Consider the following 27,723-nt stretch of genomic DNA (forward strand, 5'->3'; position numbering starts at 1 on the left):
ATGTCAGAAGATGTAACAACAGAAAATAAACAAATGACAATAATACATAAATAACAACAGACTACTAGCAGTTAACTGACATGCCAGCTCCAGACTTCATTTAAACTGATTAGAAGATTATGTCTTCATCATATGAATATCAGCCACAATCCTTCCCGTGAAGAATTTAGTATCATACCATCATAACATATATGAGAATAACATAACCCGTGTTATGCCAACAACTGGTTTTTAAATAAATGTGTTTAGTTCCGATGCAAAGATCCTATAAGTGAATCAATACTAACGCCAAAATATGCAATCTTTAATTATCTGACAACAGTATCGTAACTATATCCCTTCTCAATAGGTCTATTTAAAGGTTTTGTTTGCTTCTGAGGTAAATACTGATATTTTTGTGCTTGATAAAGAATATTTCCATAAAATATTGGATGTGAAATTCCTGAATATATAAGAAGCCTGCATGCTAAGCTATATTTACGAATGATGTCCTTATGCTGATGATAACATTTAGTAAATGTTTTCACTAGTGATATCGAAAAGCCTTGTGTAATACATTTCTCTCGTTAAAATCTAAAACATTGTTGCATACACGAGCGAATTGTACAAGTTGAGATGTATAAGCACCGTAAAATGGTGTATATATTAGGGTTGCTGAAAAGCCATTCGAGCTGTATTGCCATTACACTATACAGCTACAATCACTAATCAGACACTTAAAAGGCACCAGATTCAACCAATTATAACTAAAGATAAAGGCACGGCTAAAGATGTTTTATTACTAATGTACAATTTCATTCGTTAATCAAAACTGCGACCATGAAGCCAAACATCTAAATCATTAAACTAACAAAATACATTCAGTCTGAAAAAGAAGTATTACTTAAACATGTTAAATAACGTTGCTTGGACATTCGTCGTTTCAGGTAAAATTGTATATTTATTACTACCGTTATTCAACTATTTTACACATGCTATATTACACACATTCTTCTTAGACTGTCCAATTCGAGGTTGTCCTATATTCATGAACGTATATCCGTAAATATAAATGATTTATCTGAATTTGACAGTTTGTAGAATAAAGTTATACTCAATTATATGTGTAGGTACATAGTTAGATTGTTAGATTGTGTATAAAGTTATACTCAATTATATGTGTAGGGTACATATTTACTCAAGTTATACTCAATTACATGTGACTGGTACATATTTAGATTGTTAGAATGTGTTTCAGGATAAAACTCCTTATGATCTCGCAGCAATAGAATATAGTGATGATGATGCACAGAGCAAACAAGGAAAGAAAGAAGTAATGGACTTTCTCAAGGTACACTATCTGGTTTATTGAATGGAAGATAACGATCCCTAAACTTTTAAAAAGTATATTTATTAACATTTTTGCAGGCTTTTGAATAATTAAAACGAACAAACATTGAACATATGCAAGTCATATTGTTTTGTTTTGTGATTATGTAGCGTTGTTTACATTTAAATTACAATTGCAGTTGTGCTTCCAGAAATTAATTTTAAATGATGAATTGAGGAAAACAAGCTATACTGTACAGATCCAACACGCCAAAGTTGAGTCAACACTCTGTTCAATCGACAAATCTAGGCAGGCCGCGGGAAAAGTAATCGATATCTAAATATACACAAACATTGTTTTCAAAATGCAAAACCAAATTCGAAATCAATTGCATAACACAATTAAAACACGAGTTTAAAATGCTGAATGATATTATATTTTTAACATCAATATATTAAATATTGAACACTATGTGCTTTTTTACTTGTTGTGTACAGTTAAAAAATGATTAAGCATTGGATAACAATGCGGTTTGTTTTATTTATGAAAATATCATGTTTAATTTTGTATGAATCTTAAATGTTCTTGATTAATCGAACAAATTTGCTTATTACATCAATTTTATACGCATTAATTAAATAATTATTTGATCAAAACCGTCGTAGAACATCATGTAAACAAAACAATCATTTGACTCGAGTTATATGTAATGAGTTTTAAGAATAGGCTTCAACCAATGGAAACTCCTAGAACTTTAGTTGGTCAACAATATGCATTTATTCCAGGTGAGTACGTCTGAAATGTTATAGCATTTAGTTTACTTACTCGTTTGATATCTTTTACATTTTCTGTTGTAGATTGTCATGTCAACAGAAAAGCAAAACGTTAGCTCAAAAAACCCAAAGCAGAAAGGTCGTTTACCAATCCCCACAGGTTTGATTGTTTATGTGATAAAAATAATATGTGTGATATACATCTTTAAAACCAAATCTCAATGATTGTTACAACCACTGATAAAGACTTAATAATTTGAATGTTATGTTGAACGTATAAGGAATGTTCGTTTATGTCTGGTAGTCAATTCGTATTTTGAAATACTTTTATTTTTGTTATTATATGGTACAGGCTATATCGGGCCCATCTCAAAAAGCACAAATAATCATCAATTAAAGTTACCTGTATGAGTTTGATAAATGACACTGAAATGATATTTAAAAATAAAAATAAGTAACAATGTATTGCTCAATACACGGACTGGGCTCCATAACAACAATACGATCATGATTTTATTTTTTAAATTTTATTGATTTATTGTCAGGATCGATTAAGTTTAAGATTGTTTATCCCACCTTTTCTTACTTTTTTTGTTGAACGACTACAAAGTGATCAAAATATACAAATAAAAAAAACACAGGAATCAAATCACACTCGAATCCGAGTTTTTACTCTACATCAATAATTGTTCAAAACGTTCGTTTATTTCAAATCATTAAAAAAATAATTGTTATGTCGGGGCCTTTCTTAGTTTTTTATGTGCGAGATTGTATTTTCTCTATGTAAGGGGGTCTTTCATACGTTGACCCATGATAGTTCTTTATTATAGCGATCATACTGCATCTCCTATTTTTTTTTATCCTTTTCTAGAGTAGATAAATGTGATACACAGCAGCGTTAAATTCTAAAAGTAACCCAAACTGGAAATTTGGGTACTTGACAATAAAAAAAAGGCTTAAACAAAAGGGTTTTCGATTTTCTTTCAATCAACTTTAATCTGTAAGTTCTATATAATTTATCGAATCAAGCTTTAAAATTTTGCAACGTTTGGACATCAAACATCTTCTTTTTTTTAAATATACGTTTCGGTGAAGTGGCGGAATTTGTGTTTCTTGTTAGCACGGCATCCTCAACCAACAAAACTGAACACTTGATCAAATTTAGATATTACATTACACTTCCATATGGAGAATTTAATGTTAGTATCTTTTAGTCATGAGGTTATTTTGAAAATGGAATATTGATTTTCACCTCTTGCAAAACAAAGTCTGATAAATTCTATATCGGTCATTTCCCCCGATTTGCTTCATTTGGTGTTGTCTTAGATTGACTATACACTCCGCTTTCTAATTTAGACGGTATATGGTGATGAGTGAATCGGTAAATCCGTCCATTGTTTCGTTCTCCTCATCCATTCATTGCATTCATGCATTCATGCATTCATACCCACATTGTAGTAGACAGTACGATACCCATATAGCTCGTTAAAAGTGGGTTTGTTGAACATATGCACTGCTAGACAACCTTATTCTGTAGCCTTCTAATTCTTAACGTTTTGTATAGAAATATTACTGTGTCCACTTTTTATTGACTTTTTCATATAACTACATAACGATGAGTTCATTGATTTGTTTGAGCCGCACACACGCGGCCCTGTATCCCTGGCCACAACATGCATGCTAACTACCATATTTTGCTATGAACATAGGACATTTCTGTTGTGGAGAGACTAACTGAGTTTTGTAACTATCAAATACTTAATGGGTTTTTTTTTACTTGTGGTCGTAAAATATGTCATTCTTATTCCTCACTCTTGCATACACTTTGTTAATTTTGTTTTGCCCTCTTAAATCAAACAAATACACAAGGGAGGATCAAGCTATTTCAAAAAGCGGGTTCAAACTATATGTCCCCATGCAAGTGCTTTGATCGTAAAACAAGGACCATACCTCAGATCTCTCATATCTGGATCCGCCAATGATACAGGCTTTAATGTATGGATGTATGAACATCTACGAAATGCACATGCACGTCTTGAGTCGACGTTAACTGTTCGCTTCATGTTGTATCAAACACACTACAAAGCTAAACTATTATAATCCGCCAGGATACTTTTCAGTGCAATTGTATTTCAGAAAGTACACACTTAAATCTTGAATCGGTATTGGTATATAACATCAGAGCAGTGTTTAACCCCCTTTCCTAACACGTATAATGAGAACTTGGAATCACGTCGTGTTTGATTATGCTTAAATGTCAATGCGGATGGGTTTGCTTTTACGTTTTACAATTTCTATGTGAAATGGTGAATTTTGATTTGATATGTTTACATATTGAACTGTATCGTGTAACAATTTAAAGATCTGTTTTCTGTCATTTTTTGTTCAATGTTGAAGATTTTACATACGCTATACACTTTAAAAGAGGAACGAAAGATACCAGATGGACAGTCAAACTCATTAATCAAAAATAAACTGACAACGCCATGGATAAAAATGAAAAAGACAAGCAGAAAAACAACAGTACACATGACACAATATAGAAAACTAAATTCGGTAGGTCACGTTCAAGAAGGGGAAGGAAATTGTAGTTACGACGTAAGGAACATATCCGATATCATTTGAAAAATGGTTATTCCGTAACGGTCAACCAACTCATGATGGCGTCCGTAAAATTTACGAAGGGATGATTTCAACTTCACCATTTGGAACTCTTGGTTTGATAGCGTTCTTGTGAACAGCAACCCTATATCAATTTAACCTGATACATGTACCGAGAAGTTATTTTTAGCCAATCATTGTTTCCAAGTATAATTATTCTTTTTTATACAGACCTAACATTTACAGATATATCTTTTCGGTCAAACACCGTGGACGAAAATACGAACACAACCAGTTGTAATAAGTGTCCGAATAATACATGTATATGCGTCAGAGCTGCTGAACTGGATTTGCGTTCGTCAGGAACGCTTGCAGCTTCTTGTTCTTACTGACTCTTTTCTTTTGATTGCAGAATAATACTTCCAAATTGGAGTCTTAATTTTGTAATTCTTATTAGAATCGCTTTTATATTACAGGCTTGAAAGAAGAAATACAGGTTTTTTCTGATAAGGAATTTAAAGGTCTGTTAATGAGCGGGGCGTACAGGTGCTACTGGAACAGAATTTTTTTGACTGGTCCATTTGGTGTCGGTAAGACGAGTTTAGCCAAACTTTTGGTTGGAGACGAGGCTCCAGAGGAACGGGAATCTACAGATGGTATATGGATTTACCTAGGAAGGGCTGGAATGGACATAAAAGAACGTTGTTGGATATTCCTAAAGCATGGTAATTATTAATTAACAAATAAGCAAAAGCAATTGACTGATTGGATTACAACTTAGTAAGTATGGAGTTCGAGGCTAATTTGGGATAATTGAATAATAATTTCAGTGAACATTCACCTGTTTGAAATCGAATTAAACATGTTAAAGGTTTATTGCTATACTTATGTTGCTCAATTAAATGATACGACGATGATTACATGAACCTGATGATTAAAATGAAAGAGTGACAAACGATACCAGAGGTACAGTAAAACTCATAAATCGAAAATAAACTAACAACGCATGGCTAAAAATAAAAGAAAACAAACAGACAAACAATAGAACACATGAAACAACATAGAAAACTAAATATTAAGCAACACGAACCCCACTAACACTTAGAGGTGATCTCAGGAGCTCCGAAGGGTGAGCAGATCCTGCTCCACATGTGGCACCCACCGTGTTGTAACAAATCCGGGAAATAGTCTAATTCGGTAGGTCACATTCATAAAAGGTAATGGGATTGTACTTATGACGTAAGGGACATATCCGATATCATTTGTGAAACGGTTATTCCATAACGGTCAACTAACTCGTGATGACGTCCGCAAAACTTAGGAAGGGATGGTTTCAACTTCACCATTTGGAACTCTTGATTTAATAGCTTCCTTGTGAGAAACAACCTTCTATCAAGAAAATCATTATAGGAAATGCAAGCACGGGAATATCGTATCAATTGGGAGCTATATACACCGATTGCTGGATGAACATTATAATACTTGTCATTTAAGTTTCCTTTGTCACCATATGGGACCTTTAGATAGCACAGCATTTGAAATATAGATTCATAATACAATAAATGCAATTTTTTAACATAAAACACAGCTTCGGAGATAGACACACAGGATTCAATTTCAAAGAGCTACTCTTGCATACAAATGGTATGCGAAAAGGACATTTCTAATTTGCAGTACATAGGTATAAGTCCTTTTTAATGACTTTGATGTTAAGTTCGTGAGAAATAGCCCCGGTTAGTTATTTTCCGAATTTGAAGCGTACGAGTAACCAAATGATCTTTCGTTTGAAAGTTGTCCTTCTTATGACGTCGTATTTTGCCATGACGTAACTTCGCCAAATCATTCGTGAAATTTCCCTGAATTTCATATGAATTTAAATTTTATTTACATTTTCACAGTTTTAAGGCATTATTTCTTTTATGTTTTATATGCTTTAAAATAGAAAAAAAAGTCAACATTTATGTTTTTAAGTCCCGGGATCCCTGCATGTATGTGTACTGCGCATGAATAGATCACAGTGAAGTTTATGAAAGTAGTTTCGGAAACATGGTTTATTGAAGTGTAAACCAAGGGGGAAAATATCATTGGCCAATCCCGTTCGAGTTTTTATAGATATGCAAATTATTATTCATTATTAGGAACCATATTGAACGCAACAGTTCAAAGTTTGCTTAGAAGTAAAGAAGTGAAAGCTACAGTAGGTGCTGTTAAATCAGTTGATGAGAAAGAAGATACAAGTAAACAAAGCGAGGATAAGAATAATCAAGATCATGTAACACCTATTCCGGATGCTGGTGCAGTAAAACATAGCGGGAACTTGTCAAAACCTGGTGCTCTTAAATCTCAGGACAATATTCAACAGGCTGTCAAAAAGAAGTCAAAGTTCCAAGCATTCCTCGATCTTCCAAATCGAATACAGAAAGCATTTAAAGGTAAATTCATATTATCATACTGTTTGAATGTGCAAATGAATTATTCGTATTTATTCTGTAAGTTTGGAATCTATGGAAACAATGGTTTTTAGTGAAATGTATTTAAATCTTTTTTTTATTTATAATAATTTCTTCGACTAATTTTTTTTAGATTGCCCCTTTTTAATATCTGCCCTGTCAATTTGTATTATTAAACAAACGTAACTAAAAACCATTGTTTCAATTTCTGTTCGATTGAACTTTTTTATATAATTAGATCAGATGATTATTACAAGAGCCATGGAAGTACAGTATAACTGTTCAAACGGTATACATGTTTGATATGATACTATATCATGTATAACATACACACAACTTTATAGTATACATGCATTGCCTAGAACACATGAACGTTTTGAGTATATATGTACTCCCAATGACACAATCGTGTTTAAAAACGTATAACGACAGTCGTGTGAGGCGTGAGACCACGTTACACAAAAACGTATCTGAAAATATATACATAACATCTTTGTTGAAATTTAAATGATTTTTACGTGAATTATTACTTCCTTTAAAAAGTAAAACGTTTCTTTAAAGGTAAAACGCCCTCACATATCAAAACTGCAGAAGATAGAAATGCAAAGATGGACGAATACCTGACTACCATAGATATGTCAGAAGAGGAAATAATTAAGCTTGTCCGTTCTCAATGTACTCTAGGGCAATACGAAATGGTAATAGTACCTATAGACTTGTGGGATTTTGGTGGTCAGAAAATCTACCACATGACTCACCAGCTTTTCATTACAAGCCGGGGTACATTTCTGTTGATTTTTAACGGCAGCAGAGGTGTATATGAAGACATCCCAGATTATACCGAACTCCCTGGATGTCAGGGGCAAAGAAACACAGCAGGTACATAGACATTTATAAATGGAAGATATTGTCCCTTCACGTACAAATTGTAAATTGCCTATTAACATACAAAGAATATATGTTCCGTGTATATATGGATAACAAATAGTGAAATGAATATCTATGATGTATTTATATCTATCTTCTGGAACCGTAGTATTGCGACATTAATCAATGAAGTATGACGGTCCTATATAAATAAAGTCAACAGTAGTATACCGCTGTACCCATCATTATGTCATTCATAGTTAGTTACATATGTTAACATAAAACCGAGTAAAACAAATCACCTTTAAGTACAACTTAACCTGATATTTTCTACTTATAATACCTGTAGAGGAATGTGATAACTGATTTATTGAATTTACTTCAGAGTTCAGTATTTTTGTCGAGTGAAGTAATGAAAAATTTATTGCAAAACCAAAACTCCCTATTATTGTTTTTTTAACTGCCACAAAGTAATGGTCTCTGAAATGTCGACTCCATTTCGTCAACTGAGTGTGATCAAAAATGAATCGCATGACCTTACAGAGCTGTTGAAAATAAAGTGTTGCCTTGAAATGATTATTCAAATCATTTGTCATAAGTTGTTAAGGACTTTTAATGCTGGTGACCTTTCAACAAAAGAATTGTGATTTTGTATTGAAAGACCCTTATATTAGTATGTCCTGTGCTATGAAAATTTGTTGTACACAAAGAATTAATCAAAAACTTACTTTATTTATGTGTGAGCATTGAGTATAAACAAGTTACAAATTAAAAAATGATGACAATTCACCTCGGACATGTCTACTGTAAGTTTGATCAAATAATACAATGTAGTGACCTGTACAACACAAATGACATGAAGAAATAAGGCAACATAGAAGTGTAATTTGACAGGGACCCATATTTTGAAAACAGCCTTCAATTTGAACAGAGCTGATTATAACCTATGCCGGCGTCACATATTGGCATATGGACCGGCGTTCACCAGACGTTTTTGACAAAATCCGTATAAGATAGTTGCACGCCAGAATAAAGTTAAGCAATCGTTAAACGCGTGTTGCAAAAGTTTGAAGTACGACAAAATGCATAGGTATACTCTTGCCGAACGCTATAACTCTGGGGTATTGTTATGCAGCATCAACACATACATCAAGCTCAAGCGTTTGCCAAGCATATACCTACGCTACAAGCGCGTTGAAAACGCTACAGATAATATTTAGAAAAATTTAGAGCACGTTGTATACGCTTCAAGCTCGTTCGACTTTAACTAAAACGTATGCGGGTACCCCATAATTAAACCTCCTACACACGCTGAAATAAAATTGAAAATGGAAATGGGGAGTGTGCCAAAGAGACAACAACCCGACCATAGAAAACAACAACAGCAGAAGGTCACCAACAGGTCTTCAATGTAGCGAGAAATTCCCGCACCCGGGTGCGTCCTTCAGCTGGCCCCTAAGCAAATATAAACTAGTTCAGTGATAATGAACGCCATACTTATTTCCAAATTGTACACAAGAAACTAAATGTAAAATAATACAAGACTAACAAAGGCCAGAGGCTCCTGACTTGGGACAGGCGCAAAAATGCGGCGGGGTTAAACATGTTTGTGAGATCTCAACCCCCCCTCCCTATACCTCTAGCCAATGTTGAAAAGTAAACGCTGAAAGCAAGGATTATCGTCCCAGATACGACGGGGACGCGTCTCAAATACGTCTAAGATCTTTTTTCCTTCTTAGCGTGCATTCAATCTATGGTATATGTTAATTTAATGTCAATTGGACTATATAAAGAGATATAATAGATATAGCAAGATGTAGTGCAATGCGAGTGCCAATGAGACAACTCTCCATCCAAATAACAATTTTAAAAAAAGTAAACCACTATAGGTCAATGTACGGCCTTCAACAACAAGCTATAAAGGGCGCCAAAATTACTAGTGAAAAACCATTCAAACGGGAAAACCAACGGTCTAATATAAACGAGAAACGAGAAACACGTATAAATTACATAAACAAACGATAACTACTGTACATCAGATTCCTGACTTAGGACAGGTGCAAACATTTGCAGCGGGATTACACGTTTTAATATATCCAAACCTTCTCCCTTTTTCTGAAACAATAGCATAACATCACAACATAGAAAAACACAGGACTCTATTTGAACAATAACTGGTTTCCTGTTGGAGTTATCCTCGTCCGATAAATGATGATTTGTTTAACATGTGCTAATAGTTATTAAAGTATTAAAACTTATTGGTGTCCTTCTGAGTGCATTAACAGTAGACAAACTCCAGATGTACGAACTCCCGATACGCTTAGGTACGACTCTCGTTCGCCCAATTCACGCTTAAAGCTTGTTGTGCATGATACAATTATGATTGACCGGCTGAATGCATCCAAAATTACTAGCGTATTAAAAGAGTACATGATATTTTACCACGCCCGGTGTATGTCGGAGCTATACGCTGATGTGTGACGCCGGTATTACATGTTATCTTTAATTGAAATGATTATATTTTAGAAGTTATAATATTATTTTGCCTTTTAATTTGATATATTTCGATGTAGAGTTGTACTTTCAATATATATAAATGTATGTATGTTTTTTGTAGTATATCTTATCCATTGGGTCAATTCCGTCCTGACGTATTGCAAGACTTTTGTAAATAATGAGTACCCGAAAATTGTATGTGTGGCAACCCACAAAGATCTAGTCAAAGTACGTACTATAATGATTTCAACTGTTATCTTTTTAATCTGTATTCATTGACACCTGCTGTTTAAAAAGGGAAACTCTCTCTGGGATTTTATTCATCTTGAAATCCTATTTACAGTAGATTAAAATAGTTTTGTCGTGAGTGGCGTGTCCATGAATCAATCATTTAAAACAATGATAGAATAAACCTGTAATTATTGAATAACTATGCATAATCAATATACACAACTAGAATTTAAAGTCGTTATAAAAAAGCTGATCTATACAAGATGTAAAATCCCCTATAGGCAACGATATTAGAAAGTGTGGCTGGTCTTTGTTAATTGCTATTTATTAAAGTATATAATAGGGTAATATATAAGACCCTAGACTCTGCAATAACTGGGCTGTTTATATAACATTATGATATATGTTCATTTTAGGGTGATGTTGAAGAACAGAGAACTGCATTAGAAAACTCAATTGAAGAACTCTTTCAAAACCATGGAGGAAAAAATCATCTTCAATACAAACCACTTATCTTTGTTAATGCAAGAAACAAGGAGGACAAAGAAATAAACACATTAAAGAAATTGTTAGTAGACGTTGCATTGGACCATCCTCGCTGTGGGGAACTAATGCCAACCAAGTTTGTACCCCTGGAACTTCAACTAGCAAGAAAAGTAGAGAAAAACAAGAAAATACTAACAATGGATGAACTGAATAACATGAACAAGCAGAACGACAAAATGGCATTGACCCCTGCTGAGCTCAAATCGTTTCTAAAGGTTAACCATGCTCTGGGAAAACTGATCTACTTTGATGAAGCTTGCCTAAAAGACAACGTCATAATAGATCCTGTGTTTTTGGTGGATGTACTACGTTCTATTGTCACTGATGAACAGTTTTGGCCAGATCACCTCAAAGAAATATTAAAAGCTCTCAAAGAAAGCGGAAAACTGTTGAAAAAAGACTTATATGAAATATGGAAGCAAGATTGTTTTCGTGAGATCTGGGCACATAATGATTACATAGTGGACATGTTGGTTCATTTGGACATTATTTGCAGACAAAAAGACGATGAAGATGGATCAGACTTTTTTTTGGTGCCATGTATGATTAGTACCAAACGAGAAGACAGCCAACAGATAGACCATGACAGAAGCATCCATCTGGCTTACAAGTTTAAGGAGGAAGTTGTACCACCAGCTATTTTGTACAGATTCATTGCCACTTTCATATCAATATGGAAGTTACGCGTTAGTGCCAAATCCAGTCGGCTGATGATCTTTACAGACAGTGCTGATGTAAAAATAGACGGGGACCATGATATGAGATTTGACATTCAGGGAAACCGATTCATAGTTACGCTTTCGCATACAGAAAAGAAAATCTCCATTGTACCATCCATTGCATCTACAGCACAGGAATGCCTTACACATGCCATCACAAACATTTCTAATTTCTATTTCTCAGTTTCAGAGGATTCAACTTGTAATAGAGATTTACCGTTTACCATTCAGATTGGTATTCCTTGTAGAACAGATCTTTGCTTTTTTGACCACACATTGTCATCAAAGAAAGAATGGAAATGCCCGGATCACAATATAAAACACAATACTAGTATTGTGTCTATCTGGTTTGCAGACAAGGTATATTCTTTCTTTAGAATTTATGAAAGTTTTGCTGTTAGATTATTTGAAGATAGTTATGCACAAATATACATAAGGCTAAACAGTAAATTTAATTAGGAATTGGATGCTTCTTTTTGTAAATTGGTTTGGTTGTTCAAGTGTTAAAGTGCTTTCTAAATATGGGTGCACGGTCAACCTTTTTACAACTCTTTATTATAAATAAATAAAGCGTTTTGTACGTATATTATAAGCTTTACTAGGATCATGCAAAACACTAAATCAATCAAATTTTTGTGCATTGTATTCACCTATGCATTTGGTCTTTGTTTGTCGTTGTTGTGGTTAGTGTACTATTGTTTGTCTGTTTGTCTTTTTCCTTTAGCTTTGTCGTTGTCAGGTTTTGTTTTACTTATAAATTTGAATGTCCTTTGGTAATTTTCGCATCAAGCTGGTGATTATACGGAAACATAATAGTGGTGTAATGATTTATGTATTAGAAAGTAGTTTCATAAACTGTTCGCATGGTGTGGTCTGTTTAGTGTATACTATGAACAGTAGGTGAACCAGATTTAGTTTGTGGAATGATTGGCACGTGTACACTTATATCAGGCATGATTTATTTGACATTGATACTATTTTCTTGGTTAATTTGATACTTGAAGTAGAACTCAATGTTTAAGGCTATTAATATTAAATCAATGATATTTTTGTAGGCGAGATATTTCAGACTATACACTCTTGTTTATAATAATGACAGGGTAGATGTTACATCTGGAGCAGAATCTGCTAACCCTTCGTGAGCACCAAAGACAATCGATTATTTGTGTTAGATTTGTCAGAGTTTTTTCGTTGTATTTTACATGGATCCCTACATATCTTCCGCCCATTTTGTTTTCAACAAACCAAATCCCCCCATACTAAAACAAGATTTGTACCTCCATCAGATAACTGTGAAGACATTGTCTCTGTAATTAATCGTTTTATGACTCCTATCTTACAGTTACCTACAAAGGACGACAGATGCCCTCGGGATTGTTCTGGTAAGAAATATAAGTTATATTTTACAATTCCTCAACTCCTATCAATATAAGAGATTTATAATCTGATAAGCATCAATGAAACTAGACACGATGTGCAATGACGTACTACGATTGTTGATAGTTAAAAAATCAATCTTACCAATATTTGAAGAACATTAATATTTAATAAGAAACTAATGGTTAACGGATGTTATGTTAAGTTCACTCCCTTTTAGAAATAACACCCTTCAATTGCAATCTCTTCAAGGTCGTATTCACCAATACAGAGAGTATATAATATGAGACTATTCGTACCAATTACGATCAGTTAATATGATCTACAAGGCGTCAAAACTGAGAATTGGGTTGGAAATTATTATCTACTCGTTTTGGATTTTTTTGCCGAATTATTATGTTACAGATAGAGTTAAATAGTTAAAAGCAATGCCGATCAGCCAAAACGATCAGGAATTAAGTCGTCCAGGCTAAAAGTATAAGTCAGCTTCCAATTGGTTTTATACCCTAAATGAGCATTTTTTTTATTATTCTGATCGGCTCGATAAATATTTAAGGAGCAGGGAAAAACTTATGATCTTGAAACTATATTTGATAACGGAATCTTAGTGTATAAACAACTAGATAACACCTGCGATATCGCGGGCATCAAGAGCTGTTGAGATTTTGTGTCTGGAGAATTTCAGCAAAAGATTTCATATCTGGAGAATTTCAGAAATTATATCAAAATTCATAGGTACTTGGATAGTTATCAAAAGTACCAGGATTATAATTTAGTACGCCAGACGCGCGTTTCGTCTACATAAGACTCATCAGTGACGCTCAAATCGAAATATTAATAAAGCCAAACAAGTACAAAGTTGAAGAGCATTGAGGATCCAAAATTCCAAAAAATTGTGCCAAATACGGCTAAGGTAATCTATGCCTGGAATAAGAAAATCCTTAGTTTTTCGAAAAAATTCAAAGTTTTGTAAACAGGAAATTTATAAAAATGACCGCATGATTGATATTCATGCATGGAAACAGTTTAAGCCCTCTCCCTTGTTTTCAAAGTCCTTTATTTTTTTTCTGTTAACTTTCATTATTTTCGCCTTTCTGTATACTATTTTCGCGTTTCTGTATACTTTGAAAATACATATTAACTATCAATCTAAAGTTTCTTCTCCATTGTGATCACTGCAATATTACAAAGAGAGTCTTTATATATCATGGTAGTACATTTATCATAGTATACATGCAGATAAATACGAAAATGATTGTCCTGACCCTGTCCGAGTACTTCTGAAAATAATGTGCAAGTTAAAACCGAGGTATAATGGTAATGGTTCTTACAATGTAAAAACCACGATATGAACAACGGTCTGATTGGTTTATTTATTTATCATTTGTGTTATCTCTCATACGATTGGTTGTCAATGTTTAAACCGGAAGTCATGTCTGACTTACAAAATGACGGTTTGATGACGGAAACTCACTGCTATATTATATAGAGAGTCTCTATATAGTAAAGTTATATATTAATCATATAGTACAACTGCAAATAAACGCGAAAATAATTGTTCTTTCCCCGTCCGAGTAATTATGAAAAGTATGTGTAGGTTAAAACCGAGGTATAATAGTAGTGGTTCTTACGATATTAAAACCACGATATGGACAACGCTCTGATTGGCTCATTTATTTTTCATTTTTGTTAACTATCATGCGATTGGTTCTCGATATTACATCCGAAAGTCATGAATGACATAAAAGTGGGTTAGGTAACGGAAACCATATTCGGACACCTTTTTTTCGTTTTTCTCCCAAAATAACCCCAACTGAATAGTCATAAGAATGAATGACAAATGCGACTATGCATAGTACCTATAGGACACAGAGGCATGATGATTAATGTATTGTGGAAAAGAGAAAAGCGACATAAACAATGAGGTCTTCTCGTTTAATAGTATAGACAATCAACAATACAAGATTTTAACTCATGCAATTCCATTAAAATATATATATTTGTAATGCATTAGTTTAATCTGATGGGAAAATGTCAGATAAATAATGATGGCTATTATTTTTTAATAACGGAATATAGTTTATATGTAATTAGAAGGTAGTATACACTCTTTAAGTTATGCTGGGGTTCTGTCGATCAATAGAGAACATAAAAAACATAATTCTTGTAACAGTTATACAGTTAGTTTGAGTTACAATATTTTACAGGCTTAGACAAGGTATGGTTAGACCGCCAGCCCGAGGACAAACACCTAGGAAGATTAGTATCTAAACTAACACACGAAGACACAAGGACAATATATATGTTGATAAAGGAAAAAGAACCAGCCCTGCAATGGGACATTATTAACGAATCAAACAAGCGAGAAGGATTTAATATAAAACTTAACGCGCTATATGACTGGAAGAAGAGTTCTAAATATGCTTCATTTAAGCAGCTACAGAATAGTTTGGAAGAGGCAAAAATTGACATTCACAAACTATGCCAGGTATACATTTGATATTTACTGTTTACGATTTGAAATTGTGAATCCGTATATTCAAACTCTACGTCATACTACTGCAACTCTGTGCTCATACTCATCGGTTCTGGTGCAAAATTCTCAAAGTGCAAGTATAACTGCTGTTATTTTGACATTTTGAAATAAGTCTATTGTGATGACATTATATATGGATTGTATGAAGCCACTCAAGTACCAAGTTAGGAATATGACCCTTGTTTTCCATTAATTTGCGGTGTTTAAACATTTTACAATTTTATGAAATACTTTCTGATTTGATATGTCCCTGAAGTTCGGTATTCTTGTTATTTTACATTTTCATGAAATCAGTTTCTGCCTTGATGCCGTCGCATAAACCCATTTTTTACGTTTATTTATCAGTGCAGTTTTCCTGTCCATTAAGATATTTGGCTCTGGTAACGAAGAATGAAGTGTATCAATAACTATTGCATTTTTTATTGATCAATAGTCTACAGACAGGTTGTTTGAATCTTTATTATTTCGAGTCTATTATGGAGGACTATTATCCATGTGATGTATGTGATACTACAGTTTTTATGTTGTTAAGATAGTATAAAACATGCTGTTAGATTGACATTGTCTTAGTTTGACATTGACTATGATTCAAATAAATTGCTAATCCACAAAACTAATATGAATCGATAATTATATAACACGGTAGCTCTCTATGTGATACCACATATCGAATTGATAAATATATAGCCTGGTGTCCTTCTATGTGATACATAACACTGAATAATCCATAATTATATTGTATATAAACAAGTGACACGAATCGACAAAAATATAACATGGAGGCTTTCTATGTAATACTTTACACTGAATAATCCGTAATTATATTGTATATATACAAGTGACACGAATCGAAACAAATATAGCATGGAGTCTTTCTATGTTATACTTTACACTGAATAATTCATAATCATATTATATAGATTTGCGTGACATGTATCGACAAATATACAGTCGGGTTGCTCTCTATGTAGTACCATATTATAATATAATAGATATACAAATACATCAACAGAAACAATCTTTTTTTTTATCAGATGAGATTAACATTGATGATAAGGGAAGAACACATCTCTCGGTTATCTTTAAAACATTGATTACATCTATAAGTTAAGATAAGTTCTATCTGATACACAAGTTATTACGACTTCTTCTTACGTCTGAGTGTATGATTACAGGATCCGATACAAATCAGGATCCGATACAAATCACCAACTTAAATGTATTTTAGATTGTTTTGGACAAAAGACAGTAATACCATTGTAAGCTAATTGTATTATAATATTTCTGTTATACGCTTGATATTTTCAAAGTGTTGTAAACATGGTAAACAGGTGGTATTAACAGTTATTTTAAAATTGTCATTTCAGATTTCAAGAGAATTTCAAAAAGAGTTAGGTGAGTGATAAATAACGATTAAGTCAAACGGATATTCTAGAATTAATTATGACTAATGGACAGCGGTATACTACGGTTGACATTAATTGTATATCTTATGTAATTAATGTGCTGGTTTATTATTTTAGTTTTTTCCCGGTTTTGAGATCAGTCTGACTCTTCTGGTTTTAACACTATGACAGAGAAAATATTGATCAATTTCTTGTCATAGAAATATAACAGTCGTGTGTTGTCAAATTGCTTCCATCATATAATAAGTGGTCCGTGTATTGTTTCAATCTAGTCTGTGTCACCTTTATAAGTGGTAGATGAGGTCTTTTTAAAGAGATTTTTTCCTATGTCAGAACATTAATATCATACACAATTATAACGAAGGTCTCACACATATAATAGTTATCAAAAGTACCAGGATTATAATTTAATACGCCAGACGCGTATATACCATAGGATGAAGAAAAATTACACCATGAACTACAGGTTTGACTTAACCACGATTACATGCAGTTTTTAAGAATAAAATATTATTATGTCACATATGTCGGGTGAAAATCCGTAAGTCATAACATGATGCCCTGAAAGTTCAACAAAAATATAATAATGACACAACTGTCCGATATAAATAAATGAGACATTATATGATGACATTACATTTTAACAAAAATATTATGATGACATAACTGTCCGATAAAAGTATATGGGACATAATATGATGACATTACAGTTCAATAAAAATATTATGATGACATAAATGTCCGATAAAAGTATATGTGACATAATATGATGACATTACATTTTAACAAAAATATTATGATGACATAACTGTCCGTTAAAAGTATAGGGGACATAATATGATGACTTTACAGTTCAACAAAAATATTTTGATGACATAACTGTCCGATAAAAGTATATGTGACATAATATGATGACATTACAATTTAACAAAAATATTATGATGACATAACTGTCCGATAAAAGTATATTTGACATAATATGATGACATTACAATTTAACAAAAATAATATGATGACATTACAGTTCAACAAAAATATTATGATGTCATAACTGTCCGATAAAAGTATATGGGACATAATATGATGACATTACAGTTCAACAACAAAAATATTATGATGACATAACTGTCCGTTAAAAGTATATGGGACATAATATGATGACATTACAGTTCAACAAAAATATTATGATGTCATAACTGTCCGATAAAAGTATATGGGACATAATATGATGACATTACAGTTCAAAAAAAATATTATGATGTCATACCTGTCCGATAAAAGTATATGGGACATAATATGATGACATTACAATTTAACAAAAATAATATGATGACATTACAGTTCAACAAAAATATTATGATGTCATAACTGTCCGATAAAAGTATATGGGACATAATATGATGACATTACAGTTCAACAAAAATAATATGATGACATTACAGTTCAACAAAAATATTATGATGACATAACTGTCCGATAAAAGTATATGGGACATAATATGATGACATTACAATTTAACAAAAATAATATGATGACATTACAGTTCAAAAAAAATATTATGATGTCATAACTGTCCGATAAAAATATATTTGACATAATATGATGACATTACAGTTCAACAAAAATATAATGATGTCATAACTGTCCGATAAAAGTATATGGGACATAATATGATGACATTACAGTTCAACAAAAATATTATGTCATAACTATCCGATAAAAATATATGTGACATAATATGATGACATTACAGTTCAACAAAAATATTATGATGTCATACCTGTCCGATAAAAGTATATGGGACATAATATGATGACATTACAGTTCAACAAAAATATTATGATGATATAACTGTCCGATAAAAGTATATGGGACATTATATGATGACATTACATTTTAACAAAAATATTATGATGTCATAACTGTCCGATAAAAATATATGGGACATAATATGATGACTTTACAGTTCAACAAAAATATTATGATGACATAACTGTCCGTTAAAAGTATATGGGACATAATATGATGACATTACAGTTCAACAAAAATATTATGATGATATAACTGTCCGATAAAAGTATATGGGACATAATATGATGACATTACATTTTAACAAAAATATTATGATGTCATAACTGTCCGATAAAAGTATATGGGACATAATATGATGACATTACAGTTCAACAAAAATATTATGATGATATAACTGTCCGATAAAAGTATATGGGACATTATATGATGACATTACAGTTCAACAAAAATATTATGATGACATAACTGTCCGATAAAAGTATATGTGACATTATATGATGACATTACATTTTAACAAAAATATTATGATGACATAACTGTCCGATAAAAATGTATGGGACATAATATGATGACATTACAGTTCAACAAAAATATTATGATGACATAACTGTCCGTTAAAAGTATATGGGACATAATATGATGACATTACAGTTCAACAAAAATATTATGATGACATATCTGTCCGATAAAAATGTATGGGACATAATATGATGACATTACAGTTCAACAAAAATATTATGATGATATAACTGTCCGATAAAAGTATATGGGACATAATATGATGACATTACAGTTCAACAAAAATATTATGATGTCATAACTGTCCGATAAAAGTATATGGGACATAATATGATGACATTACATTTTAACAAAAATATTATGATGACATAGCTGTCCTATAAAAGTATATGGGACATAATATGATGACATTACATTTTAACAAAAATAGTATGATGACATAGCTGTCCGATAAAAGTATATGGGACACAATATGATGACATTACATTTTAACAAAAATATTATAATGACATAACTGTCCGATAAAAGTATATGGGACATACTATGACATGACAGTTCAACAAAAAATAATATGAGGCAGGCATTATCTGTGAATGGGGACGAAGTCTGTATGGGTTTTTTTTTGTAACTTAAATGTTTGTTTAAAAAAAGAAACGGAAATACCGTTTTTTGTAACTTAAATATTTGTAAAAAAAAGAAACGGAAATACCGTAACGTGTCCGATTTTGGTTCTGTTGTTAGGAATGTTAGTTGTGACGTTATTTAAGTTATGACGTCATATGAAAGGTAAACAAAGAAACGCTATCATCAGGTAACGTTTTTTCATATCAAGGAATTATTAAAAATGAAATTGGTATTGCGTTCCTTCCTATTTTATACTAGACTGATACATATATATATATATATATATATATGATTTTTCTACTGTTATTGGGGACTTCGTCCCCATAATATGAGGCAGGCATTACCTGTGAATGGGGACGAAGTTCGTATTATTTATTTTTTTTAAATCAAACATGTTGATAAAAGAAACGGAAATACCGTAACGTTTCCGATTTTGGTTCTGTTGTTAGGGATTTTAGTTGTGACGTTATTTAAGTTATGACGTCATATTCAATGTAAACAAAGAAACAGTTATCAGGTATCGTTTTTTTCATTTCAAACAATTATTAAAAAATATTGGGTGTTGAATTCCTTCATATAGGCTACATTTGTTGATATGTTGATCAATATACATGTTATTCAAAGTCTCATGCAAACAAGACCGGAACAGGAAGTAGATCTGAAAAAAAGTTAACGATTTTGAGCTCATTAGTAGAATGAAAAATTCGGAAAATTTTCCCGAAATTTATATATTTTTTTTTATTGATTTTTCTACCGTAATTGGGAACTTCGTCCCCATATCAAACGAGAAGATCTCATTTTGTGTGTCGCTTCTCTTCCTTCCACGATAAATTAATCCTACTGCCTCTGTGTTCTATAGGTAACATGCAAAGTCGCATTTGTCATCCATTCTTTATATGAGTCAGGCATGACCAGTAAATGGGGACGAAGTCTGAATGAATTATTTTTTTGTAACTTAAATATTTGTAAAAACAAAAGAAACGGAAATACCGTAACGTTTCCGATTTTGTTTCAGTTGTTAGGGATTTTATTGTGACGTTATTTAAGTTATGACGTCATATGCAATGTAAACAAAGAAACGCTATCATCAGGTAACGTTTTTCCATATCAAGGAATTATCAAAAATGAAATTGGTATTGCGTTCCTTCCTATTTTATACTAGACTGATAAATATCTATTTTACTCAAAGTTTCATACAAACGAGACTGGAAAAAGGAAGCACATTGTAGATTTCTGAGCAAATGCGGGAATTCAAAACATGAAATCAAAAAATTGAACGATTTTGAGTTCATTAGTACAATGAAAATTTATTGATTTTTCTACAGTTATTGTGGTCTTCGTCCCCATATTACGACACTATGAAGGAATAACATGAAGGCCTGTAATTTTGATAAAACTTGCCATTTGTATTTCAGACCAACCAAGAGACAAGTTACGTTTTAGACCATCAGGTTCAAATGTACAGCAACTGCCTGACCATATCGGTAGTCAAACTTTCCAGCTTGGAATAGAACTGGGACTTTCTGTTGTTGAGATGCAAAAGATTGAAAGCAATCATGTGACCAATCTTCATGGTCAAACAGAAGAGGTTCTCAAACGATGGATTAAGATTCCAGAAGCTACATTTGAAGCTTTAGGGAAGGCTCTTCATCGCCTTGAATTGTCTAGTGTTTTGTCATACTTAACTTACGATGAAGAATTAGGGGGACAAATGGACATAGAAATAGATGAACATGTTAGAGGTGGGTGCAATTAGATATAATATCTCATTTCTAGATATCATTTTACATGTATTGTACTTACTCTAAAGTATTTGAACACATGAATTGATGTGTAATAAAATAACATTCTTTTTTTGTGATTCATGAATCAGCTAACTGTCTGTGGTATAAATGTTAAGATTAGTTTCAACTATGTTTGGCATATACACTCAAGCCTTATCAAAACGTGTAATCTATAAATAACAGAGTCGAGAGAAAAATAGCCAACTACATATACAAAAGAAAATTCAAAACAAAAGTAAAACAAAAATCATATCACAACAAATACATGTACATTTTCTATTGTGAAATATTACACGAACAAAAATGAACATGTTTACATCTGACAATCAAGATATAATCTGTTCCTGCTAAAACTATTGACTGCTTCCTTGTTTAGCATGACGAACACACATTTAGTGGTACATAATGTCTCAAGGTGATATATTATATTAGCAACATAAACCTGTGCATGCGCTAAAACAAACTATAATCACAATGAAAATAGTAATGATATTGTAATTGAATTCATCTAATTTCAGAGAGAATCATACAGGACATTCAAATCAGTCAGATTTTAGATTATATGATGACACATTTGGTGATATCATCAGATGACAGACGTCGCATTGAGCATCATGCTGGACAAGATGATCAGAATAAAGCCTTGCTTCGTGAAGTTATTAATAGGGGAGAACCTACGTATACTGTGTTTATTGATGCACTACGAACAAGTGGATACCCAGATCTAGCTAATGAACTAAAAAGTGATGGACAGGAAGAAGGCTCAAGTGCAGCTATAGTACAAACTGAAAACATAGAAAATAAAGGTGAGACCGGATTGTTTTGTTGATGAAAATAAAAACACAAAATTTGAAATAAAGTCTGGTTTGGTTAATGCACTGAATTATATCCATATGTCTATTTTGGCAGTAATGTAAAAAACATTATAACAAATGTGCACTTTGAAATGATATTGTTGTGTAAGGACAATTCAATAACGATAAGTTGAAAGCTGACCTTCATTCATTTCAGTTTGCATCATGAACTATTGTAATTACTTGGTCTGTGTTGTTGTTACACTGTTACGTAATTGTATTAAACGGAAACCAAATGTTTATCTGATGAATAAAAATCAAATTAGTCAAGTTACCAGATCAGATGTTTACTAGTATTGTTAAGGTCAAGTCACAAAACAAAACGAATACAAACTTGATTAAATATGTTTTTTTAATATCAAGAACACCAAATCATCTTATCAGTTCGCCACCACCATTATTCAGATGCCTAAGTCATTTTACAGTGAATTATATCCTTTAAAATAAATTGTAATCGGATGTTATTGCTGTTATCTGTTAATTTGTCTCTTTGATACACTCCCCATTTCCATTCTCAATTTTATTGTTCGGTATACATTCCCATTGAAAGCGTCACTTTCCATCTATCAGAATGCATGCAGTTTTTGACCCATTAGTTTACCAAATGCAGTATAACGCTGGATTTCTCGTATGTATGTATTGCAAGTTTAATCAAGATATAAAAGTAGACTTGGCAATAATTGAAAATTGGAAAACTTTTGTAGGGTTGTCAAATTGGACTGTTCCGATGTATAAAGTTCGTCTACAAAAGAACTACTCAAACATAATTGACAGCATACAGCATGAACAAATAGTTGATCATCTGATATCACGTGATTTGTTGACCATAGCTGAAAGCCAAATGATAAATGCTTGTCCCGCACAAATACAAAAGAACAGGAAATTAATGGACATACTTTTGCATGGAAGTGAACATGCATTTATTGAATTTCTCAAAGCTCTAAGAAAAGACTCTGTGTATACAGAACTGGCAGATAAAATAGAAAACACAACAGTCGCTAGCAGAGATATATCAACTATTAATGGTTGCTTTAAATGAACTAAAAGATAGTAAGTTAGAAGTAAATATATCAGTTGGTGGTAGGACTACACCCTTTTTCTTCAAAACATTTTTATGTAATTTCGAAATTCAAATAATTACAAATATCAAATGACTAAGTGATTTACATGTATTGAGGGACAAAGTAAAGATGAGATTGTGACTTGGATGGAGAATTGTCTCATGGGAACTCATACCACATCTTCTAAAATCTACATAGATGTATTTAACGTAATTGTAAAAATTATGTATATCCTTATTTTAACAAACACAATCATGTTGGTAAGATACAAATTGTATTATATGAGACATGATTGTCAATGACAACGTCCCATCAAGACACTACATGTTGTACAAAGTATCAATTATACGAACGTTCTTGAACCTTGGGCAACATTGATACCAAAAAGCAATTAAATACCCCGATATGACAAATTAAAAAGCTTTCAAACGAGAGAAAAATAACTGCCTGATACAAAATGTGTACTATTAAGGTATTCTTAAAGATTTGGCATCGATATTGATTACATTATAGCATGCCATTCAGTATCTAATGGTATACTTTTTTGTTCCGAAAGGGTCAGCATATTTGACATTATATCATACCATGCATTATTCAGTGGATTACTAAGGTATTCCAAAAGAGGCAGCATTATTTACATTATATCAACCAACTCATTTCCCAGTGTCGTACTAAGGTGTTCCGAAAGGATCAGCAGTGATTGCATTTTATGTGTCCACGTATAGCTCAGTGGTGTCCTATGTGTTCCGAAAGGGTCAGCATTGGATACTTTATATCATTCGATTCGACATCCAATGGTGTACTCAGGTGTACTCGGGTGTTCTGAATGGTTTAGTATTGATTTCATTATATCATCAAACTTATTGATCAGTGGTGTTCCCTGTTGTTATCAAAGGGTCAGTATTGATTTCATTATATCATCTCACTTATGGCACAGTGGTGTTCCCTGTTGTTATTAAAGGGTCAGTATTGAATTCATTATATCAGCTCACTTATTGATCAGTGGTGTTCCCTGTAGTTATGAAAGGATCAGTATTGATTACATTTTATTATCCCATTTGTAATGCATCAATATTCATACGTAATATTATCATCCCATTCCTTTTCAATTAAAAAAAAGTCGCATTGTCACATTATATGATGTTCTCAAACTTTAAATCTGTAATAAAAACTGTGTATAATTCATTTTATACAGGGACAAGATAAAATACTTGAGATGGAACCAACAACGACTCGTCAAAGCTTCACAAGGACTCGTCAAAATTTCACAACATATCGTCAAAGTTTCACAAGGACTCGTCAAAGTCTTAACTGAGTTCTTGTTTAAAAACTAAAAATTAACAGAAGAGACAATCTTTGACAGAACACTGAGTAAATGACTCAATATTGCTAGATTCAATGTTGATCTTTAAACTAATCACATGTCATTTTATTGTAAAATACTGTAATATTATGTATAGTTTGTATACAATTGATACCAAAGGGATTGAAAGTCATTCATGTTAGCTGTATTGTAATGTTACTAAAGTAAAAAAAGTGTTTTGTGACTTAATTCGAGTATTTATCTTTACATGTTCAGTACCTGTATATTTTCATTATCTGTATATTTTTATTATATGTATACCGTCATAATTCTATATGATTTGCATATCGATAAATACTTGAATTGGATTGGTCAATTAAAATTTTTCTCTAAGTTTACACTTCGATAAACCATGTTTCTGAAACTACTTTCGTAATCTTTTCATGCCCGATTGCAGGAAACCCGGGATTTTCGGCAAATAGAGATTAAAAAAACAAATGCATACCAGTTGTGTCTATTTTAGTGCATATATGACAAAAAAGAAATAAAATAAATACACTGAAGCTACGAAAATGTATAAATTCAAAATTCAAATAAAAATCCGCGAACTTATATAAATGATTTGGCGAATGTACGTCATGGCAAAACACGACGTCATACGAATGAAAACTTTCTTTGGAAGATTATTTCGTTAGTTGTACGATTCAAATTTGTATAGTATATCCCATTAATTTCAGTTTTGGAGGTAGGTGCTATTTTATTTAAGATTCCGTTGCATTTTTCGAACATTCTGGGTTTTAGAAAGTCAAAATGGCGGCCAACTCCTTAGTTACGACATGTCAATTGTGCATTTAATGGTTATTATAGTAGAATTTACAAAACAAATGATCTTAAAAATCGCTATTATTTGGCTTAAGAATTATTAGGATTAAACACATGTTTTTCTAGAGGTTATTGATGTGTTAACCGGGGCTCCTACTCACAAACTTAACATAAAAGTCCGAATTCAGTTTGTGAGTTAATCCTTCGGACTTTTATTCAGTTTGTGAGTTAATCGCCCTTTTTACACATCAATAACCTCTAGAAAAAATGTGTTTAATCCTATAATAATCTGTATTTTGTTTATTGTCTCTATAGTTTCACTATCTGTATATGTTCATTGTCTGCATATTTTCATAATCTGTATAGTTTAATCGGCTCTATATTTTTATGAACTAGATATAGGAAGATGTGGTATGAGTGCCAATGAGACAACTCTCCATTCAAATTATTTTTATTAAAGTAAACCATTATAGGTCAAGGTGCAGCCTGCAACAAGGAGCCTTGGCTCACACCGAACAACAAGCTATAAAGGGCCAAAACAATTACTTGTGTAACTAAATTCAAACGGAAAAACCAACAGTCTAATCTATATACAAAAAAAAACGAGAAACGAGAGACACGTATACATTACATAAACAAAGGACAACTACTGTACATCAGATTCATGACTAAGGACAGATGCAAACATTTGCACCGGGATTAAACATTGTAATGGTACCGAACCTTCTCCCTTTTCTGAAACAATAGTATAACAGCAAAACATAGATAAACACACTGTAAAATATGAATTGGGAGGCTTAACTGAATAAAAAAAAACACACAATATGAACGAATAAATTTGATCTGCGATACCTGAATGCAAATACATAGTTAATGAAAATTATAAGGGATGAATAATTAAGGTCAAAAGAAAATAAGCGGATTAGAATTGTCTATTTTCATAATCTGTACTTTTTTAGTCTCTGTATATTTTGATTATCTGTATATTTTGATTATCTGTATATTTCCATTATTTGTATATATTCATTATTTGTATATTTCCATTATCTGTATATTTTCTTTATCTGAATATTTTCATTATCTGTATATTTTCATGATTTTCTTTATATATATATTTTCAATATCTGTGTATTTTTTTTAATCTATATATTTTCATAATCTGTTTTTTTCTTCTTCATAATATGTATATTTTTTATCTCAATATTTTCATTATCTGTATATTTTCTTTATCTATATATTTTCATTATCTGTGTTTTTTCATAATCTGTATATTTTCATAATGTTGTTTTTTTCATAATCTGTATATTTTCATAATATTTATATTTGTTAATCTGTATATTTTGATTATCTGTATATTTTGATTATCTTTATATTTTGATTATCTCTATTTTTTTTTATAATCTGTATATTTTCATTATCTATATATTTTCTTTATCTGTATATTTTAATTATCTGTATATTTACATTATCTATATATTTTGATTATCTGTATATTCTCATCATCTGTAATTTATCATTTTATTTCGGTAACAGTTAATTATCCCCCCGCTTTGAAAAAAAAGGGGAGTATACTGTTTTACCTCTTTCTGTCCTTCCGTCAGTCTGTCAGTCCATCAGTCCATCAGTCCGTCAG

General features: G+C 32.1%; 2 protein-coding genes across 2 annotated transcripts in view; both read left to right on the plus strand.

The window, feature by feature from the left end:
• LOC143052006 (uncharacterized) lies at positions 1-27,605 on the plus strand. The gene is made up of 15 exons (XM_076224979.1): positions 1-12; positions 1,238-1,330; positions 2,167-2,242; positions 5,160-5,408; positions 6,822-7,115; positions 7,695-8,012; positions 10,618-10,724; positions 11,144-12,352; positions 13,335-13,374; positions 15,577-15,857; positions 17,273-17,300; positions 21,682-22,008; positions 22,569-22,856; positions 23,609-23,954; positions 25,161-27,605. The coding sequence occupies exons 1-14, from the start codon at positions 1-3 to the stop codon at positions 23,941-23,943; spliced, it is 3,657 nt and encodes a 1,218-aa protein (XP_076081094.1). The 3' UTR covers positions 23,944-23,954; positions 25,161-27,605.
• The window catches only part of LOC143052947 (uncharacterized), a 605,057-nt gene that overhangs the window by 336,034 nt on the left and 241,300 nt on the right, over positions 1-27,723 (plus strand). The gene's annotated exons all lie outside the window — the stretch shown is intronic.

The sequence above is a fragment of the Mytilus galloprovincialis genome, chromosome 11 (assembly GCF_965363235.1).
Source record: "Mytilus galloprovincialis chromosome 11, xbMytGall1.hap1.1, whole genome shotgun sequence".
NCBI classification, from domain to species: domain Eukaryota; kingdom Metazoa; phylum Mollusca; class Bivalvia; order Mytilida; family Mytilidae; genus Mytilus; species Mytilus galloprovincialis.

What these genes read in the sequence shown, in the direction of transcription:
- LOC143052006 (XM_076224979.1), top strand. An exon ending in AAGTAATGGACTTTCTCAAG is followed by an intron (nt 1,331 to 2,166) that starts GTACACTATCTG and finishes TTTCTGTTGTAG; the next exon opens with ATTGTCATGTCAACAGAAAA. An exon ending in AGAATTTCAAAAAGAGTTAG is followed by an intron (nt 17,301 to 21,681) that starts GTGAGTGATAAA and finishes TTTGTATTTCAG; the next exon opens with ACCAACCAAGAGACAAGTTA.